This window comes from Notolepis coatsorum (genome assembly GCF_963971535.1).
Source record: "Notolepis coatsorum genome assembly, contig: SCAFFOLD_1690, whole genome shotgun sequence".
NCBI classification, from domain to species: Eukaryota; Metazoa; Chordata; class Actinopteri; order Aulopiformes; family Paralepididae; genus Notolepis; species Notolepis coatsorum.
In genome coordinates, this window is record NW_028174357.1 from 1 (window position 1) to 10938 (window position 10938).

Here is a 10938-nt window from a genome sequence, read left to right on the forward strand (position 1 = left end):
CCTTTGTCCTGCTCTGACCTTTACGCCTCCTTAGACACGGCAGAGCCGAGGAGAACGCCCGTGTAATAGCCGGGGCCGGCCTGCAGAACGGGCACAAGACTAGTGTCACAGTATATAGACTCCTCAAGCGATATGTTTCGTTTTTATTTTTCTTCTTCTTATTATTATTATTATTGTATTATTTACGTTATAATTATAGGCGGACTATGTTCTTTGGTTAAAGGATAATACATTTAATTGTATAGATAAAAAAAAAATCTAAAATCAATTATAATGTACTGAAAGATTAAAATAACGTTCTGTCGCCCTCGGGAATAGTGATACTAACTCAATTTGACTTCTCACCTCCCCTCCCCCTCGCTGCTATATGATGCCCGCGCACCCCCCCCCCCCCCCCCATAAAGGAATATATGATCTCATCTTTAATAAAGACGTTTTTTTTATTATTATTGCTGTTTTCCTGCGCAGTCCGCGGCCAGACGAGCGGGCACCTGTTGCGCCAACTGCCAGACGACCACCACCACGCTGTGGCGACGCAACGCCAACGGAGACCCGGTGTGCAACGCGTGCGGCCTCTACTACAAGCTGCATAATGTAAGTGGTGGTCCGATCGGCCGCAGGGGGGTCACACACCGAGCCAAGCGGGGTCAAGTAGATGGGAAAGCGGGCCGGGGCAGGTTACACTGATTGGCGAGGGGATAAGGAAAGGCATAAGAGAGAGGCGGGGAGGAGAGAGAGAGAGAGAGAGAGAGAGAGAGAGAGAGAGAGAGAGAGAGAGAGAGAGAGAGAGAGAGGGGAGGGGAGGGGGGGCGGGTGCATGCGGTTAGCTCAGACACTGTTGGTGTTTTCTTTCCTTGTGTTTGATTGTCTCCATGGTAGGCTGATCCCCTCGAGACACACAATGGTGGGACTGTTGTTGTTGAGTGGAACTGGCTCTGTTTAAAAAACTAGGCCCAGGGTCAGTGTAGGGGCTGGGTATCTTTTAGACAATGTCCTACAACACCGATATCAATATAGATATCTTGCATAAGATACAGCATTTTCTTTAGATCATTTCTGTGTATGAAAACCTTATAGCCTAATTATGTTTTTTTTTTTTTTTTTTTAGGTCAAGTCAATTTCCTTAAAGCCAAACGACTATACAGCTCATATCTGTATGATATTTAAACATCTTAATGAAAGAGTTTCACTTTGATTGGTCAGTCAAGTAATGTGTGATACAATCACGGCAGTGTTGATTGGCTGTGAAAACAGAACAGTTTTTTTTTCTTTTCTTTTTTGGACCATTGAAGTACTGGCATCTGGTTTTGTTTATGGCAAAATGTCTTAATATACCCAGTCAAAGTCATTAGTTTGATACGCTGATGGTGCTGTTTTTAAATACCTGACCCTATATTGTTCAAAGGAGCCACAGGCTCAGCCTCTGTACCATCTTTCTAGGGCATAGGTACAGGAAATGCATACACTGTAAAAACTGAGTCATCTGGTCACTTTTAAACTATCAGTACATTTTATTCAACTAAAACGGTGTAAAATGCAATTCATAAATGGTTCAAATTATTTTAATTCAGCTCAATTCGATTTTAAACGGCACACAGTCTTTTTTATTATGTATAGGTTACTAATAATTATTTAATTAACCCCAATCCCAGTTTTACAGTGTAATGCAAGACGTATAATAACTTGAATATGGGGCTAAAGTGTTTTTGCATTGGTTTGGTGACATGTTGTGATGTTTTGAATTGCTCAATTGCAATAGTAGCAACAATACAACCTTCCTTCCAAACCCAAACCCTGTCACTGACCTCACTCACACCTTTATGTCTTTAACTCGTGACAGCTGAAACCATCACAGTCAGGACAGACAGCTGAAACCATCACAGTCAGGACAGACAGCTGCAACCATCACAGTCAGGACAGACAACTGCAACCATCACAGTCAGGACAGACAGCTGAAACCATCACAGTCAGGACAGACAGCTGAAACCATCACAGTCAGGACAGACAGCTGAAACCACCACAGTCAGGACAGACAGCTGAAACCATCACAGTCAGGACAGCTGAAACCATCACAGTCAGGACAGACAGCTGAAACCACCACAGTCAGGACAGACATCTGAAACCATCACAGTCAGGACAGCTGAAACCATCACAGTCAGGACAGCTGAAACCATCACAGTCAGGACAGCTGAAACCATCACAGTCAGGACAGACATCTGAAACCATCACAGTCAGGACAGACAGCTGAAACCACCACAGTCAGGACAGACATCTGAAACCATCACAGTCAGGACAGCTGAAACCATCACAGTCAGGACAGCTGAAACCATCACAGTCAGGACAGCTGAAACCATCACAGTCAGGACAGACATCTGAAACCATCACAGTCAGGACAGACAGCTGAAACCATCACAGTCAGGACAGACAGCTGAAACCATCACAGTCAGGACAGACAGCTGAAACCATCACAGTCAGGACATCTGAAACCATCACAGTCAGGACAGACAGCTGAAACCATCACAGTCAGGACAGACAACTGAAACCATCACAGTCAGGACAGCTGAAACCACCACAGTCAGCACAGCTGAAACCATCACAGTCAGTACAGACAGCTGAAACCATCACAGTCAGGACAGCTGAAACCACCACAGTCAGGACAGACAGCTGAAACCATCACAGTCAGGACAGACAGCTGAAACCATCATAGTCAGGACAGCTGAAACCATCACAGTCAGGACAAACAGCTGAAACCATCACAGTCAGGACAGCTGAAACCATCACAGTCACGACAGACAGCTGAAACCATCACAGTCAGGACAGCTGAAACCATCACAGTCAGGACAGACAGCTGAAACCATCACAGTCAGGACAGACAGTTGAAACCATCACAGTCAGGACAGACAGCTGAAACCATCACAGTCAGTGTAGCTAAGGGGCTACACAACCCTGACTGTATTTAAATGTTAGATTAGACCACTACTAGAATATTAATTAGCCAGACAGTATAGGTACACAAAATGGCGGACACTCTATTAACTGCGAGGGGACAGGGATACAAAGTTGAACAATCACTTTAATATTAAAGCCAAAACATACATAGCATATGAACACAGATCTCCGGTTACTATTATAATATCAATGCCACAATGTCAGAGGTAACGATAGTCCTGAACTACGAGTACTCGACCATTGATGCTCTGAATGGAGTGAGAAGAAGCGAACGGCACGGGGAAAGCAAGATGGCGGGTGGAGACGGTAATTCTCTGGAGCTCCTACTCCAGAGAGCTGCAGACAAACTTGGGATAATCCTGTCGTCGCTGGTGAGGAGGGTCTCGTACGGACCGGGTTCCTGTATTCCTAGCGCCCGATGGCAGGATTAATAGCTATTAGTCCAAAAGCCTGTTGGCATGGTTGATAGCTAGTTAGCCCTTGTGTACTTAGGCCAACCCGCATGTCGTCTTCAATAGGTAGTTAAATCCAGAACGCCGCTGGATTCAGCTATAAGTCTCTCAACGTTACTTCGCTCAAACAAGTCACTATACTGTGCCAATAGTGGCTCGACAATATTATGTGGTATCTAATTAGCTGTACAGCTCTCTGTCAAGATACGTTGCTTGCCGTCCTGTTACTGCTACCAAACGTTTCTTCTATAACACACACTCTGTCCGGGCATGTCCCGAGAAGCCCGCGCATGCGCTCACGCTGTCTACGGCGTTAAGAGTGGAACATATACAAATAAGCGAATGATGAATACTGGTAGGTAAACAGATGACGTGAAAATATATATCTTATATATATAAACAATATATAAGTTATACAAAATAATAAACGCAGACTCTATGTGTTAATCTGGACCTTCAGAACAGTCAGTACAGCTGAAACCATCACAGTCAGGACAGACAGCTGAAACCATCACAGTCAGGACAGACAGCTGAAACCATCACAGTCAGGACAGACAGCTGAAACCATCACAGTCAGGACAGCTGAAACCATCACAGTCAGGACAGACAGCTGAAACCATCACAGTCAAGACAGACAGCTGAAACCATCACAGTCAGGACAGACAGCTGAAACCACCACAGTCAGGACAGACAGCTGAAACCATCACAGTCAGGGCAGACAGCTGAAACCACCACAGTCAGGACAGACAGCTGAAACCATCACAGTCAGGACAGACAGCTGAAACCATCACAGTCAGGACAGTTGAAACCACCACAGTCAGGACAGACAGCTGAAACCACCACAGTCAGGACAGCTGAAGCCATCACAGTCAGGACAGACAGCTGAAACCATCACAGTCAGGGCAGACAGCTGAAACCACCACAGTCAGGACAGACAGCTGAAACCATCACAGTCAGGACAGACAGCTGAAACCATCACAGTCAGGACAGTTGAAACCACCACAGTCAGGACAGACAGCTGAAACCACCACAGTCAGGACAGACAGCTGAAACCATCACAGTCAGGACAGACAGCTGAAACCACCACAGTCAGGACAGCTGAAACCATCATAGTCAGGACAGACAGCTGAAACCACCACAGTCAGGACAGACATCTGAAACCATCACAGTCAGGACAGCTGAAACCATCACAGTCAGGACAGCTGAAACCACCACAGTCAGGACAGACAGCTGAAACCACCACAGTCAGGACAGCTGAAACCATCACAGTCAGGACAGCTGAAACCACCACAGTCAGGACAGTTGAAACCATCACAGTCAGGACAGCTGAAACCATCACAGTCAGGACAGCTGAAACCATCACAGTCAGGACAGACAGCTGAAACCACCACAGTCAGGACAGCTGAAACCATCACAGTCAGGACAGACAGCTGAAACCACCACAGTCAGGACAGCTGAAACCATCACAGTCAGGACAGCTGAAACCACCACAGTCAGGACAGTTGAAACCATCACAGTCAGGACAGCTGAAACCATCACAGTCAGGACAGCTGAAACCATCACAGTCAGGACAGACAGCTGAAACCATCACAGTCAGGACAGCTGAAACCACCACAGTCAGGACAGACAGCTGAAACCATCACAGTCAGGACAGACAGCTGAAACCATCACAGTCAGTACAGACAGCTGAAACCATCACAGTCAGGACAGCTGAAACCACCACAGTCAGGACAGACAGCTGAAACCACAACAGTCAGGACAGACAGCTGAAACCACCACAGTCAGGACAGACAGCTGAAACCATCACAGTCAGGACAGCTGAAACCATCACAGTCAGGACAGACAGCTGAAACCACCACAGTCAGGACAGCTGAAACCACCACAGTCAGGACAGCTGAAACCATCACAGTCAGGAGAGCTGAAACCATCACAGTCAGGACAGACAGCTGAAACCATCACAGTCAGGACAGACAGCTGAAACCGTCACAGTCAGGACAGACAGCTGAAACCATCACAGTCAGGACAGCTGAAACCATCACAGTCAGGACAGACAGCTGAAACCATCACAGTCAGGACAGACAGCTGAAACCATCACAGTCAGGACAGACAGCTGAAACCACGACAGTCAGGACAGACAGCTGAAACCATCACAGTCAGAACAGCTGAAACCATCACAGTCAGGACAGCTGAAACCACCACAGTCAGGACAGACAGCTGAAACCACCACAGTCAGGACAGCTGAAACCACCACAGTCAGGACAGCTGAAACCGTCACAGTCAGGACAGACAGCTGAAACCATCACAGTCAGGACAGCTGAAACCATCACAGTCAGGACAGACAGCTGAAACCATCACAGTCAGGACAGACAGCTGAAACCACCACAGTCAGGACAGACAGCTGAAACCATCACAGTCAGGACAGCTGAAACCATCACAGTCAGGACAGACAGCTGAAACCACCACAGTCAGGACAGACAGCTGAAACCACCACAGTCAGGACAAACAGCTGAAACCATCACAGTCAGGACAGACAGCTGAAACCATCACAGTCAGGACAGACAGCTGAAACCATCACAGTCAGGACAGCTGAAACCACCACAGTCAGGACAGACAGCTGAAACCACCACAGTCAGGACAAACAGCTGAAACCATCACAGTCAGGACAGACAGCTGAAACCATCACAGTCAGGACAGACAGCTGAAACCATCACAGTCAGGACAGACAGCTGAAACCATCACAGTCAGGACAGACAGTTGAAACCACCACAGTCAGGACAGACAGCTGAAACCATCACAGTCAGGACAGACAGCTGAAACCGTCACAGTCAGGACAGACAGCTGAAACCATCACAGTCAGGACAGCTGAAACCATCACAGTCAGGACAGACAGCTGAAACCATCACAGTCAGGACAGACAGCTGAAACCACCACAGTCAGGACAGACAGCTGAAACCATCACAGTCAGGACAGCTGAAACCATCACAGTCAGGACAGCTGAAACCACCACAGTCAGGACAGACAGCTGAAACCACCACAGTCAGGACAGACAGCTGAAACCACCACAGTCAGGACAGACAGATGAAACCATCACAGTCAGGACAGCTGAAACCATCACAGTCAGGACAGACAGCTGAAACCACCACAGTCAGGACAGCTGAAACCACCACAGTCAGGACAGCTGAAACCATCACAGTCAGGAGAGCTGAAACCATCACAGTCAGGACAGACAGCTGAAACCATCACAGTCAGGACAGACAGCTGAAACCGTCACAGTCAGGACAGACAGCTGAAACCATCACAGTCACGACAGCTGAAACCATCACAGTCAGGACAGACAGCTGACACCATCACAGTCAGGACAGACAGCTGAAACCACGACAGTCAGGACAGACAGCTGAAACCATCACAGTCAGGACAGCTGAAACCATCACAGTCAGGACAGCTGAAACCACCACAGTCAGGACAGACAGCTGAAACCACCAAAGTCAGGACAGCTGAAACCACCAGTCAGGACAGCTGAAACCACCACAGTCAGGACAGCTGAAACCGTCACAGTCAGGACAGACAGCTGAAACCATCACAGTCAGGACAGCTGAAACCATCACAGTCAGGACAGACAGCTGAAACCATCACAGTCAGGACAGACAGCTGAAACCACCACAGTCAGGACAGACAGCTGAAACCATCACAGTCAGGACAGCTGAAACCATCACAGTCAGGACAGCTGAAACCACCACAGTCAGGACAGACAGCTGAAACCACCACAGTCAGGACAAACAGCTGAAACCATCACAGTCAGGACAGACAGCTGAAACCATCACAGTCAGGACAGACAGCTGAAACCATCACAGTCAGGACAGACAGTTGAAACCACCACAGTCAGGACAGACAGCTGAAACCATCACAGTCAGGACAGACAGCTGAAACCATCACAGTCAGGACAGACAGCTGAAACCATCACAGTCAGGACAGACAGCTGAAACCATCACAGTCAGGACAGACAGCTGAAACCATCACAGTCAGGACAGCTGAAACCATCACAGTCAGGACAGACAGCTGAAACCATCACAGTCAGGACAGACAGCTGAAACCATCACAGTCAGGATAGCTGAAACCACCACAGTCAGGACAGACAGCTGAAACCACCACAGTCAGGACAGACAGCTGAAACCACCACAGTCAGGACAGACAGCTGAAACCACCACAGTCAGGACAGACAGCTGAAACCATCACAGTCAGGACAGCTGAAACCATCACAGTCAGGACAGCTGAAACCATCACAGTCAGGACAGACAGCTGACACCACCACAGTCAGGACAGACAGCTGAAACCACCACAGTCAGGACAGACAGTTGAAACCATCACAGTCAGGACAGACAGCTGAAACCATCACAGTCAGGACAGCTGAAACCACCACAGTCAGGACAGACAGCTGAAACCATCACAGTCAGGACAGACAGCTGAAACCATCACAGTCAGGACAGACAGCTGAAACCATCACAGTCAGGACAGCTGAAACCACCACAGTCAGGACAGACAGCTGAAACCATCACAGTCAGGACAGCTGAAACTACCACAGTCAGGACAGCTGAAACCACCACAGTCAGGACAGACAGCTGAAACCATCACAGTCAGGACAGACAGCTGAAACCATCACAGTCAGGACAGACAGCTGAAACCATCACAGTCAGGACAGACAGCTGAAACCATCACAGTCAGGACAGACAGCTGAAACCACCACAGTCAGGACAGACAGCTGAAACCATCACAGTCAGGACAGACAGCTGAAACCATCACAGACAGGACAGACAGCTGAAACCACCACAGTCAGGACAGACAGCTGAAACCATTACAGTCAGGACAGACAGCTGAAACCATCACAGACAGGACAGACAGCTGAAACCACCACAGTCAGGACAGACAGCTGAAACCATCACAGTCAGGACAGACAGCTGAAACCATCACAGTCAGGACAGACAGCTGAAACCACCACAGCCAGGACAGACAGCTGAAACCATCACAGTCAGGACAGACAGCTGAAACCATCACAGCCAGGACAGACAGCTGAAACCATCACAATCAGGACAGACAGCTGAAACCACCACAGTCAGGACAGACAGCTGAAACCATCACAATCAGGACAGACAGCTGAAACCATCACAATCAGGACAGACAGCTGAAACCACCACAGTCAGGAGCCGAAACCCCAGAAATATTCTGCCGTCGGCTAAAAACACACCTCTTCAATCAATATCTGAAAGGAAAAAACGTTTACTGTCATGCACTTTGCCACTAAATCTTCCTATATTAGCTACTACCTACTATGCTAATATGACTTCACTACTATGCACTCAAGACTATAGCACAACTATAGTTACTCAGGTGAAAGACACTTAAACCCCTTACTGAGCAGGTTGTCACCTTGCATGGTGCATGGCACCTCTGCCGTCGGTGTGTGAATGTGTGAGTGAACGGGTAAAAATGTGAGGAACAAATTGTACAGCACTTTGGATAAAAGCATGTTATAAAAGCACCATTTACCTTCATTTACATTGTTACTCAGCTGCCAGAGTTGACAGAACTTGTAAGTCGCTTTGGATAAAAGCGTCACTTAAATGACTAAATGTAAATGTATATGTAAGGTCGACACACAACGGTCGAAGATCATGCTTTTGAAACGCATAATATGGTGTAATGTTTAAGGTGAATGTTTAAAGTGAGTGTGTGTGCATGAGGGTGTTGTGTGCAGTGAATGTAGAATGGATGGGTTAGTGTTACAGTGAGTCCACATTGAGCATCCTGATGGCCTGGGGATAGAAGCTCCTTCTGAGTCTCTCTGTGCCGGCCATGAGACTCCGGTAGCGCTTGCCTGGGGATAGAAGCTCCTTCTGAGTCTCTCTGTACCGGCCATGAGACTCCGGTAGCTCTTGCCTGGAGATAGAAGCTCCTTCTGAGTCTTTCTGTGCCGGCCATGAGACTCCGGTAGCGCTTGCCTGGGGATAGAAGCTCCTTATGAGTCTCTCTGTACCGGCCATGAGACTCCGGTAGCGCTTGCCTGGGGATAGAAGCTCCTTCTGAGTCTCTCTGTACCGGCCATGAGACTCTGGTAGCACTTGCCTGGGGATAGAAGCTCCTTCTGAGTCTCTCTGTGCCGGCCATGAGACTCTGGTAGCGCTTGCCGGGGGGATAGAAGCTTCTTCTGAGTCTCTCTGTGCCGGCCATGAGACTCTGGTAGCACTGCACCTCGACTCTGGAACTCCCTCCCTCAGACCCTCAGAGACTCCCCCACACTCTCCAACTTCAAATCCCGCCTCAAAACCCACCTGTTCTCCCTAGCCTTCAACCTTCCCCAACCTTACCCCCCCCCCCCCCTCCAACCTGTTTTGATCTTTGTTACTGTCACCTTATGTTTTCTGTTTTCCCTGTTTCCCCCGTGGTCTTATGTTCCTTTTGTTCCTTTTGTTTCTTTGTTTTCTCTGTTTTCCCGCCTAATGTCAGCGACTTCGGGTTCCTGAGAAGCGCTTTATAAATACAATGAATTATTATTATTATCAAAAGTCGACACGGTCCACGATCACGCTTTTAAAAACAACCGCCTCTCCTTCTCTCCCCCGAACCAGGTGAACCGGCCGCTGACCATGAAGAAGGAGGGCATCCAGACGCGCAACCGCAAGATGTCCAACAAGTCGAAGAAGGGCAGGCGGCCGTGCGACGGCTACGAGGAGCTCTCCCGCTGCATGCAGGACAAGAGCTCGCCCTTCGGCGCCGCCGCCTCGCTGGCGGGTCACATGTCCATGGGCCACCTGCCCCCCTTCAGCCACGCCGGACACATGCTGCCCACACCCACGCCCATACACCACCCCTCCTTCGGCCATCCCCACCACCACTCCAACATGGTCACGGCCATGGGCTGAGGGAGGGAGGGAGGGAGGGCGGGGAAGGGGAGGGGCTATATAGCGGTTAGCACGGATGTGTGCGGCATAGTTACATAATCCGAACTGGGGACTTTTTGCGCCGCGTCTCGCTTACGATGACGACGTGGACGATGTTGAAGGACACACTGTCTGTGGCGCGTCCGTCTTGCTGTGTGTGTCGTACGGAGGAGGTCGTACGGGTCGGCTGAACCCAACGTCGGGGTCAAAGGAGGCACTTTTCTTGTTCTGCTCTTCACCTTTAGGTACCTGTTTGATTAGAGAGGATATGGATGTTTGACCTTGGATATGGATGTTTGACGCTCTCCAACCCTTTGATGCATCAACCCTTTCACTACCACACTACCAAATGGTTAACCATTTCACTGCGACAATACAGAAGGTTAACCCTTTCACTGCGACAATACAGAAGGTTAACCCTTTCACTGCCACAAGACAAATGTTTAACCCTTTCACTGCGACAATTCAGAAGGTTAACCCTTTCACTGTCACACGACAAATGGTTAGCCCTTTCACTGTCACACGACAAAGGGTTAACCCTGTCACTGCGACACTACGGCAGGGTAACCCTTTCACTGCCACACGACAAAGGGTTAACCCTTTCA

General features: G+C 48.7%; 1 protein-coding gene across 1 annotated transcript; it reads left to right on the plus strand.

The window, feature by feature from the left end:
- Positions 1-468: 468 nt before the first annotated feature.
- On the plus strand, positions 469-10315 carry LOC311247511 (GATA-binding factor 2-like; the record flags this gene model as incomplete). Its single annotated transcript, XM_084338551.1, has 2 exons — positions 469-594; positions 10022-10315. Coding segments are annotated over 2 exons (420 nt in total), but the record flags the coding sequence as incomplete, so codon positions are not given.
- Positions 10316-10938: the final 623 nt, after the last annotated feature.